Source organism: Phyllostomus discolor, chromosome 13 (genome assembly GCF_004126475.2).
Source record: "Phyllostomus discolor isolate MPI-MPIP mPhyDis1 chromosome 13, mPhyDis1.pri.v3, whole genome shotgun sequence".
NCBI lineage: Eukaryota > Metazoa > Chordata > Mammalia > Chiroptera > Phyllostomidae > Phyllostomus > Phyllostomus discolor.
Genome location: NC_040915.2, coordinates 16,475,351 through 16,496,031, shown reverse-complemented (window position 1 = coordinate 16,496,031; position 20,681 = coordinate 16,475,351). Strand labels below are relative to the sequence as shown.

The 20,681-nt window shown below is 44.1% G+C and overlaps 1 protein-coding gene across 5 annotated transcripts in view; it reads right to left on the bottom strand.

Annotated features, from left to right (window-relative positions):
* Window positions 1–1,581: 1,581 nt before the first annotated feature.
* KCTD16 (potassium channel tetramerization domain containing 16) overlaps window positions 1,582–20,681 on the bottom strand; it is a 226,305-nt gene continuing 207,205 nt past the window's right edge. For all 5 annotated transcript variants that reach the window (XM_028529010.2, XM_036014356.1, XM_028529011.2 and 2 more), the window contains one exon: window positions 1,582–13,530. In XM_028529010.2, the coding sequence (XP_028384811.1) occupies window positions 13,076–13,530 (455 nt within the window). In that variant the 3' untranslated portion in view covers window positions 1,582–13,075. The remainder of the gene's footprint in view (window positions 13,531–20,681) is intronic.

Genomic DNA, 20,681 nt, shown 5'->3' with positions numbered 1-20,681 from the left:
TTTGCTCTTGGTGTGTACCCTTCATGGCCTATATTGTTCTGGGACAGTGGGGACAGAACCTTTCTTGGTGACCTGCAGTTAATGAGGTTTTGGCTCTACTTAAGCAATTTCTCATCAGGGGGGGGTTCTGTCTACGTTTTCGGGAGGAAAATCCACAGATTCCCACAGAAGAATTCATAATAAAATTCTCCTCCAAAACCCCTCTCCCACTTTGGTTTATCTAAGCTCAGATTTCTCTGGTGGCTGAGGGACAGCATGGTCTAGCATCTGTGTCACCATGGCAACCATCTCTAATAATAGCTTAGGGCAGCCCAAGCAGGCCCTGACCCTGAGCAATCTCAGGGGTGACTGAGTCTGAGGAAGGACTCCTTACGCTGGGTCCTCACCTTACACCTGCCTGGCTTTCAGTGCCACATGGGACTCTCACCTGGGGTCTGTGCAGGACCCATGTTGCGAATTTAGAAGGGCTTTCCAGAACAATGCCATTGTCATTGTTAGTCATTGACATGAGAGGTCTGGGAGGAAGTGCTGTAGCCTGAGTGGAGAGAGGGGCTTCTGGACCCAGGACCTCCACACTTCCATCCCTCCTCTCCCCCTCTCTGGGCTCCAGCTCCTACAAGGAGGAGACTGGGCTAAATTTCCCAGCGTGTATACCTCAACATCGGAAGGATCTCTGGTGAGGGAAGTCTGGGAGATTCTGGGTTAAATAAAGTTTGAAATCACCTTCACTGCCTAACTCCCAGAGCTTTAACTAAAAGGCACATTTCAAAATTATAAAATGGAGGGTGCAAAGGGTTGCATTTCCCAGGTCGTACATCATCTGATTCCCTTCCTGTTTTCAGCGCATACTTTAAACAAGTGTTCTGCCGCTTACACCTCACGGCGGTGAAAGGCTAAATTACTTCTGAAGCTCCTCCAAGCTGTAGAATTCTCTTTTTTCTCCTTATAATTTTCCCTTTTGATTAGAAAATATACTAAGTGCTTGGCTTTGCTGGCAATGCCCTAAAAGGCTAAAGATAGAAATTATACAGAGAGATATAGATATATAGTATATAGATATATAGATATGTAAATAGATTGAGATACAAATACAGACAATAGATAGATGTTCTGAGTGCTGAAGCTGAACTCCTTTTCTAAATGTGCATTTTGGATAATAGTAAAAAGGATGAATAGGGACTATCACACATTTATTTAATGTAACAGATGCTGTACTAAATGCTCTACTTGGGTTATCTACTATCATTCTCACAGGAACCTTATAAGGTATCTATTATTTTTATTCCCTATTTACAGATGAGGAAACCAAGGTTTAATGAGGCTTGACAATGTAAAGCCACCCCACTGAGAAGAGACAGAGGCAAAGCCTCACCTCCTCGCCGTCTCACTCCTGAATTCTAAATAACCAGCTTATTAGGTCTCCTTTTTTATGCCCCCATCCAGCAAGCTGCCATGGCAAACCAGAAATAAACTGATTGCCATGGTAATTACCTTTCATCTAGAATTCTTGAGTTAGCATGAAATAATGTTGAATCATCAGTCTCTTATGAATATTGAAAATAGATATAGATATATAACAACTAAATGTTACCAAATGATTTATTATGATCAGTGCTAAATTACAATGTATATGAAATGGAGTCATTTATGGAAACACATAAAAATAGTTACCTATGTCTGTAATTATATTCACACAAGAAATCTGAAATATATCTTCTTGTCTGCCTCTTAAAATATATCCACAGAATAACTTTTGTAGTTTTTACCACACAGTTTTACAATACTGATACTGCACCTGTATCATTTACCATATTATAACAACTGAACAGAACAGGAAAGCAGTTAATAGCAAATTAAGGTTTTTATAGTCCATCAGTGATTCCAGAGAAAATAGTAATTTGTTCCATTGGCAGTGAGAATAGACGGTAGTAATTAGCATTGTAGATGTTGCAAACATAGATATGTATGTATGTATTTATCTGTTGCTCAGGGCCATTGTCCCAGCAATAGGCAGCTGCCTTTTGGGTGGACCCATGGTCACCAAAACGGTGTGCAATTCCATTGGGACAATTAGTAGTACTATCGTTTACCGTGTTTCTCTCGCAAAAACAAAAAGGTAAGAAAGAAATACAGCAGGCTAAAATCTACAGTGTTACATACCAAGGTAATAACAGTCACTGAGTTATCAGAGTCACAGTAGGTTATGTATATTTGCTATTCACAGACTGCTGGATAACCGAGCTGCTGGGAGTTGGCGACGTGTAGACATGCATTTGTGTGAGTCCAGAATTAACGATGTTTATATTGCAATAAGCACATTCATTTGAACACCATTCGGTAAACAGATTCCTTTAAAGTTTGAGCTAAATCTGCTATCACAATTACACACAAAGAGAACCTGTAAACAGTTGACATTACACTTATGTACAAGCGAACTGCTTTGTAAAGGAAAAGAGGTAATTCAGTGGGTGTCACTTGGGATACATCAGTGTGCAGCTAACGGACCCAGGCCATCAAGCACTTGAATGAGGTCAGGGAAAAGGAACTTGAGCAAAGCCCCAACAGAACACCACTCAGTATTGGCCCCAGCAAAACACAGGCTCCTCCCTGTGTGGTGACGTCACCTTCACAGCATCAGGAACGGACTTGGGAGGAGGAGTCTGATACTCCCTGGCAGATTGTATTGGAGGTCTCTATGTAACCTAAGCAACAGGGTCTTTGCGAGTGTCCAGGATGGTGCTGATAATATTTAAACATGTCGATTTAATTGGGACCAATTATTGTGTTTGTTAGGTTTGTGCTCAGCTGGTTCTGAATGATGAGGGGAACAGGAATTCAACTAAGATCATTAGTCCAATTCCTTCAGGCAACACAAAGAGTTGATTTCATGGACTAAGTGCCCGTAAGAGAAACAAGCTGAGTGCCATCACTAATCTAAGTGGTGACTCACTCATAGCTGATCCCCTGAACAGCCTCCAGCGGGACGCTCAGCGGGCTTCCCCGCGCGGCGTTTGTGTGCGTTAAGCACGAGGCCACGCCCTCGTTCACGGACCCTTTTCCTTAGATCAGAAACAGGGTAATGAGGGGTGGGCACCGCCCCCTCTCAACATCCCCATGGATTACAAAAATAAGTGAATCTGTCTGTTTCCAAACTAAGCAGAATATTTTAAGGAAAATTCTCCTGATTTAACATTCTCCTTTGGAATTACAAATAAATAAAAGAAAATGTTAGAGGAACCTGAAGCCAGAGATAATGTAAAACCTTCCTCTGTGCTCCAAAACTTGCAGAAAAACAGCCAGTCCTCCTTCACGTGTTCTTAAACCTAATTAGAACATTTGATTGCTAAGAAATTAATTTTCTTTCATACGCTTTTAAGATCACATCTCCAGGGAGCTTATGAGGAAAAAATGAACGATCGTGCTGGATTAGATTGCAGAGGCTTCTGACTGTGCGGGCCGACCTGACGGGTCCCAGGAGGAGGGGACTCTGCACTCAGACTCTCAGCGGAGCCCTGGGCGGAGAGCCGGGCTGAGGCTCTGACGGTCTGGGCTCGTGTGCCAACATTCTGGTTTGCATAGGTTGACCAAAAAACACTTTTCACAGTCTTCAAAATATGCAAAGCACATCACTATGAATGAAAACATAAGTTACTGTCTCCTTAAGAGTACCCAAACTTTAGTCATTTGGTCATTATGCCCACAGGATGCCAAAATAGATCATTAATATTTTCTTTCATTTCACTATTTTGTTCCTTCTTTGAGCAACTATTATGGTATCTGTTTGAAACAGGCTGAAAGGGTGATTTGCAGGAGTTCAGAAAGTGTTTGGTTATTATTACAATGTGCCCTTGAGCTTTCATATATATTTACAATGTACATGTTATAAATTATTTACTACAGGTTTAAAATAATTAAACAGATCATTAGCTCCAACTACAAAGTGTATAGGGCTACAGGGACCCCCATGAGTGATGACGTAAAAAGCAGTGAGGAGAGAGTGAAGGAACCGATGTGTTGGTGAAGTGCCATCAGCTTGATGGCCATCGGAGTTGTGCTGTCACAGACCTATATGTCTTTATTTTCCCCCTAAACGTTATCACATTCATTCAGTGAGGATGGGTCTTCTTTTGAATGAACATGTTTGCAACACAGTTTGAAATTCCAACAAATGATTCAAATAAGAAAGCCAGTTTTTACGAGCTTGGCTTTTCCTCAAATGCACTTTTGTTTGGTTTTGTATCAATAGATGTTAAACCAAAGTATTTTAATCATAGTTTCTGTACCATAAATAAATTCATACACTCCTAGTTAAAGAGAATTTTGGAAAATATAACTATATTAAACTATCTAGAAAACCAAATATAAATCATCATCATTTGTCAAACTCAAAATTCCAAAGTTACAAACTATGAGATTCATTTATGTATGTATACATAAGTATAGATATAGCTATATACATTTGGATGTACAAATATATATACACATATACACAAAATTTTCTACAGGAACACACATAGGCAACACACACGCACACACACACACATACACGCCTCTCGTGCACACTCACATATCTCAGTGCCGCCTCTTTTCTGCAGCTGTCTCTCATTTTCCCAACTTAGCACAGTGGTGACAACATGCTGGGAGCAGCCAGTCACACCTGGATTCCTGACCTGTCTTGAACAAAGCCCACGATTGCTTAAAAAGCCAAAAGATGACAATGGCAGATACGTCCTTGTACACACACACACACACACACAGGCACATCTGCCTACTTCACTTCTCATGAAATTGGCCCCGGTAACATGGAAACGGCACCGCGAGTGGTGGCAGGTGCAGTCCTCCTGGGGGGAAGCTGTCTGGCCGCTTTGGGTTTCACAGGGTATTCGTGCTCACCAGCTGCCTGGTCTACCATATTGCTGCTCCTCGATCAGACTCCTGCCATAAAGTACAGTTTGTGCTAGGCAAAAGTGCCCCTCCAAGTCTGCCTTTCCTTTGTTTCCTGGGGAGATGCCTGCTATCAGAGTTTGCCATTGAAAATAGTCAATAACGTTCAGGAGGGTGTCAGTCTGGATTCTTCCTCACTGCCTTTTGCATGGAGGAGAAGAAATGAAAATGTGGCAGGAAAAGGTTATGATGCGATGCGGTTAAGCCATCAGCCTTTGGGTGGCTTAACCCAGAGGATAAACTGGGCCTGCCACCATGGAATTTTGTGCCACTTTACCTATGCTTTACCTCACCTGCAAAAGAGGATGAGAACAGGGCCTATTTCACTGGGTCAGACAGTGCTAGGGCGTATGAAGCACTTAGTGGAGTTTCCAGTACATAATAGTAATTCCTTAATATACATTATTTATAACCATATTTAAACTATAAGTCTGGAATGTTGATCAGAACTACGTAAGGAAATAATGTCAGTCTAGATTTAGGCAATTTGAATTCAAGTTCTATATCCCAAGTTTGATTCTCTAGCAGAATCTCACCGCGGTGACCTGCAGGATCAAATGCACACAGCAAATACCTGCTGAATCGATGAATGAACAGATGAATACATTTATGCTACCCAGCTCCCTGGGTCCTCAGTTTCCTCTGTATGCAGTGGGGATAGAATGTGCCAGCCTTTATTCTATCACTGGGAGGTTGGTATGATAAATTAAAAGAAAAATGTCAAATTATTTAGGACACAAATACGTTTTGTGTCCTAATAAAGTCAGTACATACACATGACATAAGGCTAAGTAGCCAGGATCTGTGCTTAGACTTTTTGCATCTTTGAAGACGAGGACATGGACCCACCTGTGTGAGTCAGAGGATCACGTTTTCCAAGATCTAAGGGTTATTGCTAGTGAGGGGCTAAGCTTAAACAACGTCCACAATGAGCAGTTAAAGGCAATGAAATCATTGGCATCTTCTAACCCTAGTTGCTCCCTTTTATCCGTTTCATTTCTGAGAGCACCTTCTGTTTGCCATTATTCAGGTTCAAAACATCTCTGATAGGGTCAGGTGAACTGAGAGTGCTCCCGTTGTGCTTCGTAACAAACACATTTAGCTGTTAGAAGGTTTCTGTCTCCACTGAGTTATCATTTTTCAGAAGCAGAAAGAGACTGAAGCAGAATACTGAGACCTAGACCACAGACCTGCCCATCACCACCGCAGCCCGGGAAAAAAGGATGCATTTCTCCCTCTAAATCTCCCTCTAAATTACACCTGTACAAAGAGATAGTTGTATTTAATGTCAGGTAAACCCTGGACAGCTTTAAGGTGGTACCAATGATTAATTATTCTTCTTCTATTTCATCCTATCTCTTGATCCAAAGGTCTTTGTCTACATGGTAAGAATGCCTTGAAAAATTTGAGCCAACCCTTACTTAACTCAGGTTCCTCAACCTCAGTCCTACTGACATGTGGGGCTGAATAATCCTTCACTGTGGGGGCTCCCCTGTGCACCGTGGGGTGTTTAACAGCGGCCCTGGTCTTTTTTCATGCAATGCCTGTAATACCTCTCACATCACAACAATCAAAACTATCCCCAGGCATTGACAAATGTCCCGTGGGATGCAAAATCAAGCCCCTGTGACAGTCACCACTTTAAATGCACATAACCCACCGAATCAGAGACAGCACCCAGTGACATTGTCCCTGTTTCTCACGCACAGCCACAAACCCCTGACCACTGGCTGCAGCTGAGAGAAACTACAGATGCTCCATGTGAATCCTCAATTTGTTTTAGATTTCAAAACATTCCTTTTCTCTTTCTTGTTCCTTTCTTTTCTTTTTTTGAGGAAGGCACCACTAGTTCACTATACAAATGAAAATAAGTTTGACTTTTACCCAGAAACCTGTTTGAATTTCACATCAGGAGATCAGCTTTACTCAACATTCTCAAGGACCAACACCCTCAGTAGCTACTGCTGTGCTGAGTTAAAAACTGTGAAACTTCGTAACTCAAGACTGTCTCCACCAGCCTTAGCCAATGACTGACTCACCACCAACCTAAAAACTGCATGTGTGTGTACATGCACACTCATGTGCTCACACGTTCACCCATAAGTGCAATTACAAAGCAAACCTTCTCCGCTACTAGTGCACCAACCCTGCTTCCACATGTGATGGATGGAGTCCACACCAGCAGGGAGAGAGTCGGGAGTAATGTTGGTTTTTATTGTCCAAATGCAGGCGAATTACCTTAAAGGTCAATGCTAAGAATAAACTGACAAGACGGAAGAGGCTGCAGGAGAAAGGAGACTTACTAAATCCTCCAGTTGGCCCGAGGTGCTGATTAGCAGGAGAATCACCGCCCCTGTCCCCAAACCAACCCCTTGATAGTTGCTGGGCCAGGGCACATTTCCCTTCACCTTTGCAAAGTCAATGAAGAAGGAGAGTTAAGGAACCAAAAATTCTTTAGCCAATAAACAACATAATTTGTTCACAAAGAGGAACATGTTTTTAAAAGGTTACAAAGCCAGGGCAGTAAAGGGGTCCCCCTTGGGAAGTAGAAGAGGGAAGGCAAGCAGAATCAAACCCCACAGTTTTAGAAATCATGGCCAAGTAATCTGAACTCGTGGCTCAAGCTCATTGGTTTCATTAGCCATTGTCCACTTTCCCTGGGCAGTAGTGATATCTAAATATTCATTGACAGTCTCGACAAACGTGAATGTAAGCCATTCGTTCTCTATTTCTTACAGGGTGAGGGAAAGTGGTGCCTCCCCAGTTATTGTTATGGGGACAGAGCCAGCCAGACCACTGAAGCCCTCCAAAGGGTTTCTGTCCGAACAGTCAGGGTAGGGCCATCTCCCCTGTCAGAGAGACTAGAAAGTTACAGAACTCTGTGCCACCATACACGGAATATGACTACTGGTTTGAAGTCACTCTTTATTTCTCTTTTTATATTTAGTCTCTCTCCAGGGTTTGCTTGAAGTTTTTAGTTAATGTTGGGGATCAGGGTCTTCAACTCTCTGACAGCTTCATAGTCCTGTGTGAGTCAAATTGGACAAACATAGCAATTCAAAGCATTTTACTGGTGAAACACAGCTAAATCCACTGATCATCGTATAGTGCTATCGGTGACACGTGCATATGTTCATAATGGACCTACCTCACGGGTCCTCACACAGGATGGAATTAGAGATCACTGTCCAGCTCCTGACTCCAACTGCCTAGGGGCCTGGAGATGAGCTCTCCTTCTCTCCTTGGGTGAGTTAATTGTTTTTATTGCCTGTTGGGCATCATTAGGATACATCTCACTCAGAGATGTGCTCCCCTCTACCCAGGGGCAGAACTATTTATACAGGCTTTTAGTTCGGTAAAAATAAATAAATAAGCAAAAGGTACAAGCACATGCAAAATGGACAAGAGGTTATGGATGACGGACAGAAGGGCAAAACGATCTGGGAAACTCACTCTGCCCGAGCCCTGGAGTGGGCTTCTTTGGGCCTTTTCTCTTAGCAGGCAATGCACGCTCTGATGTATTTGTAGTGGAAAGGAAGTGCGACTAGCAAGTGAGAGACAAGCTGACCCCTGTGTAGTCTCTAAAATAGCAGAGTTTCCCGAAGTAAGGTCCACAGACCATCCCATCCAAATTATTAAGAATACTAGCCCCAAATGCAGATACCTTCGCCCCACTTGACGTTTCTGAAGACTCTCAGGGGTTAGACTTAGGAATTTTTAACAAGTGCCACACGTGACTTTTGGGCACACCAAGGGTTGAAAAACACTGCCAAAAAGTTTGCGATGGAGGTCACTGAAGAAAGAACCTCCATGCTGATGGGTATAGCAAAATGAGAAAAACAGACATTTAAGACAAATACTTTCTGTGGTCACATCGAGACGCTATGGTTATTAATGTTTAAGACTCTATTCTTTCAGTAGAGGTGGAGAGCAATAACCACTTCATTGGGAACCAGAATGATGAAAGCAATATAAATCAGACTCATTCCAGCAGGTTTCATCCGGTCTAACTTCTCTGCAGACATTAATCACTGTGTCATCCTACACAAACGACACCTAACTTGATGTTAACTTGGAACACAGGATGCTCACTCTGATTCTTCCTCTAGTGTGGTATTTTGACAACATAGAAGAAAATAAAAAAAAGAATTGAAACAGTGGGCCATCAAGATTGCAAGATACCACCAATATCAAGACATTAGAGAGAGAAATGGTCCATGCTGCACCTGTAACTCAGCATGTAAATTGGGAAAAAAAAACATTTATCTTCCAGACTGTCACTGGGGGGAAAAATAACCTCCTTCATTTTTTCTTTGAAAATTGCTATGTCAGGCGAAGGTGACAAAGAATTCCACCTGAGAGTTCACAAAGAGTCTTGGTAATTCTAGTAAAGATCACCTAGCAGGCCAAGGTTAGTCAGATTCCACAGCTTGACATCTTCCAGGGCACGGCAGAAATACCAGCGTTCAAGTGCTCTGGGTTAATTCACTGTGGAAACCACAGAGTGGGAAGGTGGAAACTGTCGTGAAGGAAAATGTATGAGAATCAAAGTTTGGCTCCCGTTCATGGGAGCTGGAATCAAGTAATTTTGCAAAACATCATATATGCCTTTGATTTTCTCACTGGAGAATGTTTTGCTTGGCATAGACAAAGGATAATCAGAGAGGAATTGAAAACCCAGAAAAGCAAAAGTATTCCAGAAGCTCGAGCAGTGGCAACTCAGAGGACCCGGAATGAGCGACACACATCTGTGCCTACGGGGAAAGATGCCTCAGAACCAAACAAGGCCGACTGAAAAGTGAAAACCCCATGTTGACTCCCCTTTAATAAATATGCACCCCCCAAATGAACCAGTTCAGGGTAAACACAGCTAGGGAGGAAGAAAGAGTGAGGGGAACACTTAGGGTTTGTGCATCGTTCCCCTTTTATTTTAATCTGCCACGCATGCACTTCCAGCAAGATAACGGTGCCTACAATTACAAAGGATAACATCACTGTGCACTTTGGAAGCCATGTCACTTTGCCGTTTTATGCCCACATCTCAGTGCAGTTGTTTCCTAGCGGGGGAAGGGGAGGGAGAGCGCACACTACCACAGGATCTCACGGCTTGCTCTCCTGTCTTCCCCTTTTTCTGATGAACACAGGTCACTCCCTTCTTGACGAGGTGCAGGAGGACTTCATACATATATGTGTCTGCCTTCAGGAGAACCACACACATGTAGGGGACAACCTCCTCAAGTTCACCGAATTTTAGACAGCAGGGTTTCCCAGGAGGCAACCCAGGCTGGGTCTCCGCATGGGTGACTCCTCATTCACTTGACCTACTGGATGCTATTAGTTTCTTCATATCAGCAACTGACGGCCCTTGTCATAACCAGTATTCAAGAAGGGAGCCACCGCTATTGTTCTGTCCAGAATTGAACTAAAAGTTCTCAAAAGAACTTTAAGTTCAGGGAAACAGACCTGAATCCCAGTGACTACCGCTAGAGAATTTAATCCGTAACTCCCTTGCCCAGAACTCATTTTCCACGTCGCAGGCTGCATACACATCACTTCTTAACAACTGCACTCACACTCGGTCTGAAGGTGGCCACTTACTCGGTGCCTCCTCTGAGTTTTCTTCCTGACCAGACCTACGTCCATCTCTAGAGCAGCAGCCAAGCAAATGAGCATCCTGTGGTCTTAGCCGTTCGGTCTACGTGGGGTGAGTGACTGAGCCGGATGATGATGTTTTGTTTTAAACAGCTTTTCTACCCTAGTTGGGTTCACTGAGGGTACAGAGTGCCTATGCAGAAAACAGTCATGACAGGTCAAGGGACAGAAATAACGCCATGACAATTTCTTTGACGCATGTAATTTCCTATTTAAAGTATGTAGTCAAAGCAGTGGGCCGACTACCGTCACATTAGTTCTCCACTTCCTACAAGGGTATCTTCATCTCGATGCCACTCAAGTCGGGTCTGAAATTGGAGGAGGCTGGGACCTTGGTCATTTGGGTAAGCCTGACTCTGACAGCACTTCTAGGAGGGTCACAAGAGTCATTTGACCAAAGTAAATTTGAGGGTATTTTGATCAAATTCAACTTTTTCTTGACCTACTAGTTCTTTGATTCTTTGCAGGATCCTTTATTATGAGTAGGATGGTATTTTGATGTGTTGTTAAGAAGCATTGAAAACAATGAAGACATATTGGTAAGCTTTGCAAAGCTATGTTGCAGTTAAGAGCAAATGTCTGCTAATATATTAATGCATAAAAGAAAAACCACTTAAACTCATAAATCATAATTCTCTTGATGACTCAACTCCCCAATACACCTTCTTTTTCACTTAAGTAGAACTTTACACTCTATTCAAATCATCACGACAAGGAAACACTGGCTGAGTCTGTTGCACAGGTGTAAAGGCAAGAATTACAAAAATTCAGAAACAGAGGCCTGTGCTAATGGGCACTCATAATAGGAATCAAGACAGAGGCTTGAGCCTCTTACATAATAAAAAGGCATCAATAAAAGATTTCCAAAGGAAGCAATTGGTCATTATTTCCTCCCCTACAGACATCATCCAGTTGCCTTTATTACCTGTGATACATACACAGACATACAAACACACCATTTAAAATATTAGGAGTCCTTGGCACAAAAATAATTTTTGACCAATTATTTTTCAGTTCCCACTGAAATGCATGAGGAATGCTAAAAATAAAACCTGGTCTCTTAATCTTCATTTACCACAAGTCTATGGAAAAGCAATTGATGCATTAATAGACTCAGAGTCACATGGCTGGATGGCTATTAAGTTTATTTTTGGCTGTGTCTATAAAGGTCAAGGATGCAATCACAAAAGATAATTTAGAAAGTCAAAACCTCAGTTTTGGAGCTCCAGTTATCTGGTTGAGTTGTTTAGACATGAGAGCATGTTTAGACATGACAGCCAGTCCTCGTATGGACACAGCCAAGTCCCGGAATCCCAGCGCAAACACAGCTGTCTACAGGAAAGCAGTGATGTCGCACTGCAGTTGTGCGAACTTACGAGTGATCATTCGGAGGCGCGAAGAATACAATTCCCTCTAAAAGAAGCAAAAGGCTGGACCCTGATTCAAGCGTGAACTGTGTGGTGTTCTTGTTTCCACAGTTACATGGGAGTGCAGAGAATTTAATGTGGACTGTGTGGGAAGGCCACACTGGGAACTACACCGGGTAGGGAAGGCTGAGTGTGCAGCCACTGAGTAGGGGGTTTTGTGGATACGAATGTTTGTTTAATACAAAAAGTGTTTGACTGGCTCTTCTCACTCTCTCTGATTGCAGAGAAAGAGCAACTTAGTAAAATGGGGCCTAAGGGTGTTAATTTTGAAATAAAACGATTTCTGGATGAGGAGGGTTATTTGATGCTAGAAAGTGTTGCCAAGAGAGGCTGGGAAATCTTCCCAGAAGGGTTTTAAGGAAAGAGCAGAGGCTCCTCTGTGTGCGGGGCTCTGAGACAGTGCCTGCTGGGAGCAGGGCACCCTGTCAGCCGTCTGGGCCCTGGGCTCCTGTGCGCTGTGTGTGTGTGTGTGTGTGTGTACATGCTTCTTTATACTTGCGTTGCACAAACCCTCAGGCATACAGAGTCCACAGAAACTGTCACATCATAGATTGGACTGAGAAGCCATACAAATCTGCCATCCCCCCTCCCCCCCTTAAGAAACGGAAAAGGAAAAGGAAAACAATCCAACATATGCCATTAGGCCAGATATCTTTCTACCATGCTCCCATTCAAAGGAGGGAGGTAGGAGATGAGAGAAAAGCCAGTCTGGGATAAGAGACTCCCAAGGCCCCTCAGCTACTTTCCTAGAGCTGGTTCTCGTTACGTGTAAGGTACTCAGCACATGGGACCAAGTTAACAAACAAACAAACAAACAAACAGGCCAAAAAAGGTTTTCTTACACTTCCACATCTGGAAAGAAATCTACCCTGTGAAGTTACGTGTTAAGGTGAATCAGGTAAATAGGCAGTAGTATATCAGTGGGCATTGTGTTCTAACAAATGTGTATTGTCAGTTGTTGTTTTTCTTTGCAAATGTGAATTTCCTTTAGGACGTTGACTTCCCAAATGCTTACACGGTTTGTTTCTCCTCCCACCCCCCCCAGCCCTGCCCTATAGATGGTACTTCCTTAACAGTTCAGATTGCCAAGGATGTTTTCTCTCGGGGAACCGGTCTGGAATTTTGATCTTGAGGAAATCCTGGATGCATTTCTCCAGCTCTTCCTCAATTGAGAGCTTCTCCTTGACAGCTTTTTTTTTGCTGCTCATGTTTGACTCCCTGGAGCCCGAAGTCAGAGTCCGGAGCAGATCGCTTTTCCGCCGCAACTCGGACTGTTGGATCAGCTGCACGGGGCCCTTCTTGATGGGGCGGTCCAGAGTCTGGATGTTGGTCTGGCGTGTCACGGGCCCACAGATGACCGTCTCCTGGGGAGAGCTGGCCTCAGACTGGCTGTCGCAGCTGGAGGTGGAGAGGTCATTGCAAGACGTGCCACTCTCCCCTTCTTTGTCCCCCTTGCCGTTCTTGCAGCAGCAATCACAATGGGAGGATGACCACCTGGAAGGCTCACCTGCAAGGAAGCACAGGGTCCGAGAGGTTAATGCCCAGAGTAGCAGCATAGCACCTGACCATACACAAACACTGGAGCACTCCAAACCATGTCTTTAGAAGAAGTGGTGTGGCACTCAGAATGGGGGTCAGTGGGGGCACCCAGAAGCCAAGTCCATGGCGGGGAGGGGGTTAATAATGGCATGCTAAGTAAGAGGAGATAGAGTGTAATGCTTAAACCCACAGCACTGGAATAAGATAGCCTCGGGGGGAGGATACTCAGCCACCATTCACTAACCTGCTTACACTGGCAGACCCCTTAAATTCTCAAAGCTTCTGTTTCCTAATCTGTGAGATGAAGATGATGATTTTCCTACTACTTGGGGCTGTAGGGAAGATTTGATAAGTCAAATGAAGCTCTGAATGAAGCATGTGGTACAAAGTAAGCACTCAATAAATGCCAGCTGGTTTTATTGTGGCTGATGCCAACCCCTAATTCCAAGTTCTACGTGTCAGTAGTCAGGTCCAACAGGGCAGTCTATACAAGTGGAGTGACAGCTGACAGGCGGGGAGGACTCACGCTGGGCCAGGCCCCGTGTAAGCTCTGTGCACCCGCCACTCATCAGGCCCTCATGACAATGCTATGAACTCAGTAGCTCCACACAAGGAAACTAAGACCCCCAGAGCTGGAACTCAAATACAGACCTCCCAAATGCCATATCCAAGGCAATTAACCATTTCTTATCAATCTGTCTGTCTGCAAAATTCCTGCTTCTCCTTCAAAACAATATTCAACGTTTAACTTTAAATGAAGTTCTTGTTTACATCTCCTGAGAAATATTTGCCACTTTTTCCTCTGAATTATGGTTTTTATTTTGTAAGCGTCTCTATTATTACACATATCACATTCCTTAGAATTCTTTTTTACCTTCTGCATCTCAGCTCCTATATCATGAGCTCTCTGAGGTGGGCATACAGTTCATTGTTCTAACCCCAAGGAACACTGTAGAAATTCAATAAAAGACTATCCACATGACTTTTGAATGCCTGGAGCTAGCCATACCTGAAGCTGGTCCTACCTGGACTTTTCATTTAAGCCAGTGTGAGATCTTGTCTCCCTATTTCCCAAGTTTTGACTCCAGCACTGAATTCTATGATTTGGAGGCAGTCATTTTTTCCAATACACAGTTCATGGCTCCCTGAACTAGAAAATCCACGATTACAGTGCAAAGCAATTTCCTAAATATGTCAGTCACCGCTCCCAGCCATGCACTCTGAACAGCCACAGCCTTCTTGGAGTCATGCACCTGAAACTATCCGCTAGTCATACATTAGGCACTGGGTACATCATATAGCTCACTGCACTTACGCCACAAAAATAAAGGGAAACAAAGGCCTTTTACGATGGTAATATTGGGGACAAGGATAATGTAGTATCTTTATGTGTTTTACAGGAGACCCAATTTTAATGTGCACTATATCTTATTCTCATCAATAATGGGTTACTTTATAATAAGATTCCACTTCACTGCCATTTTCAAATATGGCCAAAGCAGAGGAAACCTAGAATGGAAACTATAAGGAAAGTTATGTTCTGTCTTCTGGTACAATGCCTGTCCTCTACATAACTAAGTGATTTAACTATTTATAGCAACGTATCTTGATACAGTTTTCCAGAGGGAGTAAAACACGAAAGTGCCCATAAATCACAACTCTAAGAGTATCTCTAATGTGAACTCTCTCTTTCAAACCACTTTTGAAAATGTGGTAATCATTGTATTATATACCCATTAAATGAAATGTGACAATCCAATTAGGCAAAAGGAATCACCACGGCACTAATGTCCTAGTTATCCTGGGCTATTACAAATAAATGTCTATGCAACAGAGACTATTGCACTGGCACCAGCTGGTGACAAGAGTAACATGCGGGAAAATGGCTGCTGTCTGCCAGCCCTGATTTTTTTTTAAATCTTCACTCAAGGATATTTTTTATTGGTTTTACAGAAAGGGAGCGCAGAGAGAGAGAGAGAGAGAGATGTAAGAAACATTGCTCAGTTGCCTTTTGTACACATCCCAACTGGGGATCAAACCCACAACCTCGGCATGTGCCCTGACCAGGAATCGAACCCATGACCTTTTGATGCATGGGACGGCACTCAAACCAACTGAATCACCTGGGTTGCCAGAGTAACCCAGTTGCTGAGGAGGTCATTTTTCCCTTCAGGAGACTCTGTCTCTGCCTCTCCAAACCAGGCCATCCCCACACTATTACTCGATGGAGAAATGGCTTTAAGCATTTGGGACAAGAAAAAGTAATCACATTAATCCAGGCTTGCTCTCATTTGATCCTCATTTGAGAAAAGTTCAGAAACTGAACTTAACTGTAAAAAAGAAAGAAAGAGAGGCAAGCCAGTAGGGAGGAGAAGAAATATACTCTGTGACATGCGTGCTTACAAGAAGACAAAACTAAGTAGACATTAACCTGCTGAACCAATAGCAACGCAACCCCTGGGTTTCTCTGCCCAAGAGATACCTTCCTCATGGTACCATCATTCCAGCTGTGGACTCTGGAGGGAGACCAGGAGCTTTGCTAAAGCTCCTGACAACACAAACACCACCGTGGGAGGGAGCCTCGAGTGTCCGAGTGGAAGACTGCACGCAGCCCTCCAGGGTGCGTCCAAGCTGAGGACCTGGCTCAGGTGCAGCTGCTCCCTCCCTCGGCTGCTGAGATGACCCTGGGTTTAAATGCCAGCTGGATTCCTCCAGCTTCCAGACACAAGCAAGTATCACTTTCCACTTCTTCTAGGCACTGTCACGATTAAAGGGAAATTGAACAACTTAATTTTAGTGAAGCCTGTTATATTACCACATGCTTCAATATTTTATGAGAACATTTGAATGTTTTACCACTTTGGCAAGATAATTCATAAGATGGCTCCTGAAGTCTATATATTATGTTGAAGTCCAGGCAGAGGCTGGGGATTAATACAGTCCCGCTGGAGGTGCTGTGTGACGAGTCAGAGTGAACTCTGGAAACACGCAAGGCGGAGAAGCTAACCACTCACTTCTGTTCTGGGAGCACTGCCTGTCTGACCACCACCTTCCCCTCAGAGGTGTGTGACCAGAGCGCAGAAGTGACACACAGGCGGGGGCTGGGAGCTTTTGCCCCGACAGTCCCACCGGACAGGTGCACCCCTGTCGGGGAAAGGGTGAAAATTGCAACAGACTTTGGCTCCCAGTTTGCTGAGGTTTCAATACTGACTATAATAACTCTTTCCACTTGAGGGGAAAATAGGAAACAATTGATTAGCCACATATGGGGAGAACACCATTTCATTCCAAGACAAGTCTGATTTATTGATATATAAAAAGCAAAACATTTATTGCCGTTGGGGGTTTATTAATCAGTTGCTCATCAAAGGGACCAATTGCTCAACCTTCTTTTAAAATAAACTACTGCTGAATTTGTTGGCTATTATATCACTTTTGGTATCTGGTACATAATAGAGGTTTGCTGACTGTCTGATGTATGCATGCATGAATGAATGAATGAATGAGCCAAACACATACGCTGAACTGCACTGAGTGGATAACACACCAGGGCACACTTCAAGCTCCAGAGTTAGGACTCACAATGTGTCAGCTTGGGTAAACCACTTTACCACTCTGTGCCTCAGTTTCCACATCTGAAAAATAAGATTGGTAGTAGCTTCCCCATAGGAGTTTTAGGAATACTGAATGAGACAGTTAATGCAAAGGTGTTTCCTGGTTTGTGGTACCCAGTAAGCATCCCATTCATTCATACCTATTTGTTCTACCATAAGCCAAACAAATCAGGAGTTTGTCAGAGATGATTGTTGTGTTTCCATAACCAATTCTCAGGTCTGGTTGGAGCATCATGTGTCAGGGAAATGTGTGCTGGGCATTTAGCGATGTCTGACTTTGGTGTGGGAGTGGGAACACCCACAGCAGGGACAGTGTCTAGCACACTGTGTGAGACCAGGGGACAGTTTCAGGGGGAAGGTTCCTTTGTAGTACAGTGCTCACGATTGCACAAATGGATGAGTCTTCCAAAGTAGAAATTTACTTGAAGACACATCAATTGAATTTAAACCCAGAGCTGAGAGGCGTTTGAAGTTTGGACTAAATGGGGAGGGGCAGGAAACCCAATTGTGCCACGTCCTTAAAACCCAAATCTTCCAACATTTTACATCTTGGAAAAACTGAGGACCAATCAAGCAAACCGCATGACTGGACTTGGCCCCTCTCCACCACACCCCCAACTGTAGAAGTCCTTGCTGATAAAGAAACAATAAAAGAAGAAAGGCTACAGAATATTTCTCCCCTATGAAAAATTCAAACCATTCTGAGTGAAACATGACTTTGCAAACTCACCAAGTGCTTATGCATTTTTAAAAGAGACAGCTCTGCTCTCTCCCCAACACTTCAAACTCTCCACCTGCTAATGCTGGGGAACACAGTGCACACCACTCACAGCAGGCTGGGGGACTGCCTCCCCCTGTCCTCGCCATCAGTGATGCAGGAGCCGGCCCGTCTGGGAGTGTGGTGGCCGGATTTAATTTATTGGGGCTGCTAAAAGACTTTCTTAGTATCCCGGCAGAAAGTCAATAATGGCCAAATCGACGTTTTTATAATTCTGCTAACCTTGGAAAAGATGTGGCAGAGTGTAGATCGGGAGTAGGCAGGTTGTGCAAGCTTCTGAGAAAAATGCACCTTCGAGCTTGACAACTGTCATTTCTCGCTTCTGGTTGACCTTTTCCCCTTGTGGACATCTGGCCTTGGATGGGCCGGGTGGGGGCTCCTCAGTAAGTGGGGCAATTGAACCCACCCAAAGTGGGTGAGTCTGAGATAGGGAAACCACCCTGGCATCAGCCCAGGCCAGCCAGGAAACAGATTCTCTGCCTGGTACCTTTACAGGGAGAAATGACTCTAAGGAATCAGTTACATAGATATTGGAGGAGTGAAATGCAAAAAGGTGACCCTGAAGAGACAAAGATAGTGATGGCGGGAGACAGCTCCCACCCTGAGGGCTGGGGAGACTGAAGCTTGCAAGAGGTATCCTTTGGAGGCTGGACCCCGGCAGGCGAGGTGGGCACGCTGCCTGCTGGAGTCGCTATCTCTGAACGGGCCTGACTCTAAGGATGACAGAATACAACAAAATTGGGAACCGGGGCCCACTGCTTCTGGGGCAGATAGAAGCTGGGTTGGAGCTGGGTCGGGCAGGGAGCAGACAAGGAGTCTTCCTCTAGTGCCTGCCATGGCCAGAAGCTAACAGGAAGTCACCGGGACAGATGACAAGTGTGGAGAGCTGAATCCCACCCCAGCCGCACAGTAGACAGTGCTGGGTTTGGAGCTCAGCGACGACAGCTTATTCACAGCACACTCATCCTGCCTGAGACGCAAAGAACAAGCAAGACACAGCTTCTGACCTGCCGACTCGTTGCTCCAGCGGAGGAGTCAGGAAATAGGAACGAAAGAAAACCGTCACCTCACTCCTGCCCCGATGCCCTTTGTTATACCTGCGGGTTTTGCATTTGTTCTTCCTTCTGCCAACAACACTTATTCTTATCATTTTCACCTGATTAGCTCCTCTTTTTTTTGTTCTCAAGAGCTGAGCTTCACGTCACTTTCTCAGAGGGGCCTTCCCTATCTCCAACCCAGTTCCAACCTCTAGCCCATGTCCTCCCCAACACTCCCACATGCACTCGTGGTTTATTGGCTTATTTGTTCTGTGCCTGTTGTTTCCCACACTAGTCTGTAAGGCCCATGCCTGTGCCCTTCTGAATTCTAGTGCATACTCCGGGGCACACACAGGTCAGGGTCCAGGGCACAGGGTAGTTCCTGCAGGAGAGATGAATGGATTGTGAGAACAGTGTTTTTTTTTGTTTAGAGTGTATGTGAAAGATAGTGACCCACTAACTGGGGGGAAAAAAGAATTAGAAAATCTGACATGCAAACGTCATGGGAATGGAAAATACTTCAGCACATCACTAGACATTTAATATGCATGTGACAAAAACATGCTGACTGGCAGAGATATGGACAAAAGCCACGGACCTACCCAAAATGGAGAAACAGCACGTGTGTATGTGTGTGTATCGTGTGTATGTGTGTGCACATATATACACATATACTGGGCGGGACAAATGCAGGTTAACAGCTGTGAGTTTGCAAAAGTTTATTCTTGTACTATTACTTATTAATTACTGTATTACTTTCCATATAAACAACTGTGAGCCTGTTTTTGCCCCACCCTGTGTATATATATAGATATATCTATATATATGTATTTTTTCATCGATCCTCATTCATGATCATTTACTAATATGTGTAAAAATTCCTGCAGGCATTATACAACTTAAGTAAAAATTAAACCTCCTAACCATTCAACCCCTGGTCTCTGCTCCCACAATTTTTCCAGTGTGGTCGTCCTCCAATACGCCTTCTAACTCGGGTTTCTCACTTGTGGAGTTGCTCTTGACATTCAGCAACACAGTGCTTTGCATACAAGGCCAAGAGCTGTGAACTCTGGCTTCCTGGCTGACTGCCTTGTTCTTTTAAGTGTTTCTTGATGACACATTTATGTCATTTTCCAGGTCCTTTTTGCCCTTTTCTTGCTTTCTTCCACTTTATTATATTTCCTCGTCTTAGTCTCAACGTTCTTCAGCTAAGACCACATGTGATTGCTCCTGTTCAAAAGCTCTCATTTGCCTATTTTACAAGGAAGTTCTGCGGCCCGTCTCTTTTCCTGCCCCAGCCTTTCCATCTTGGCCACGCCCCTTTCCCCTGTTCTTTACCCATCTCTCACAAACAAGAAGGGGTGCCCCAAACAACAACCCCCCCCTACAACTTCTCTCCATCAGTATCTAAGGGTCTTTTGTCTCTTAGAACAAAAAGTGTATGAAATTACTAACACACCCTTCTCTTCCTTCAGAAAATGGCCCTCTCGACTCCACGCTGTCCTGAAGGGTCTGTCTGCCTAGCATGGTGCCACGCCGAGCCACAGGAAGAGAAGAGGGCATGTGGCCACGCGGGAACTTCTCACCCCCCAAGCAAAGTGGATGGCTTAAGCGCAGGTGTGAGACCCAAGCAAGAGGAATCACAGCCCTCACTGAGACCACGATTCTGGAACGTATGGGCAATACAAGC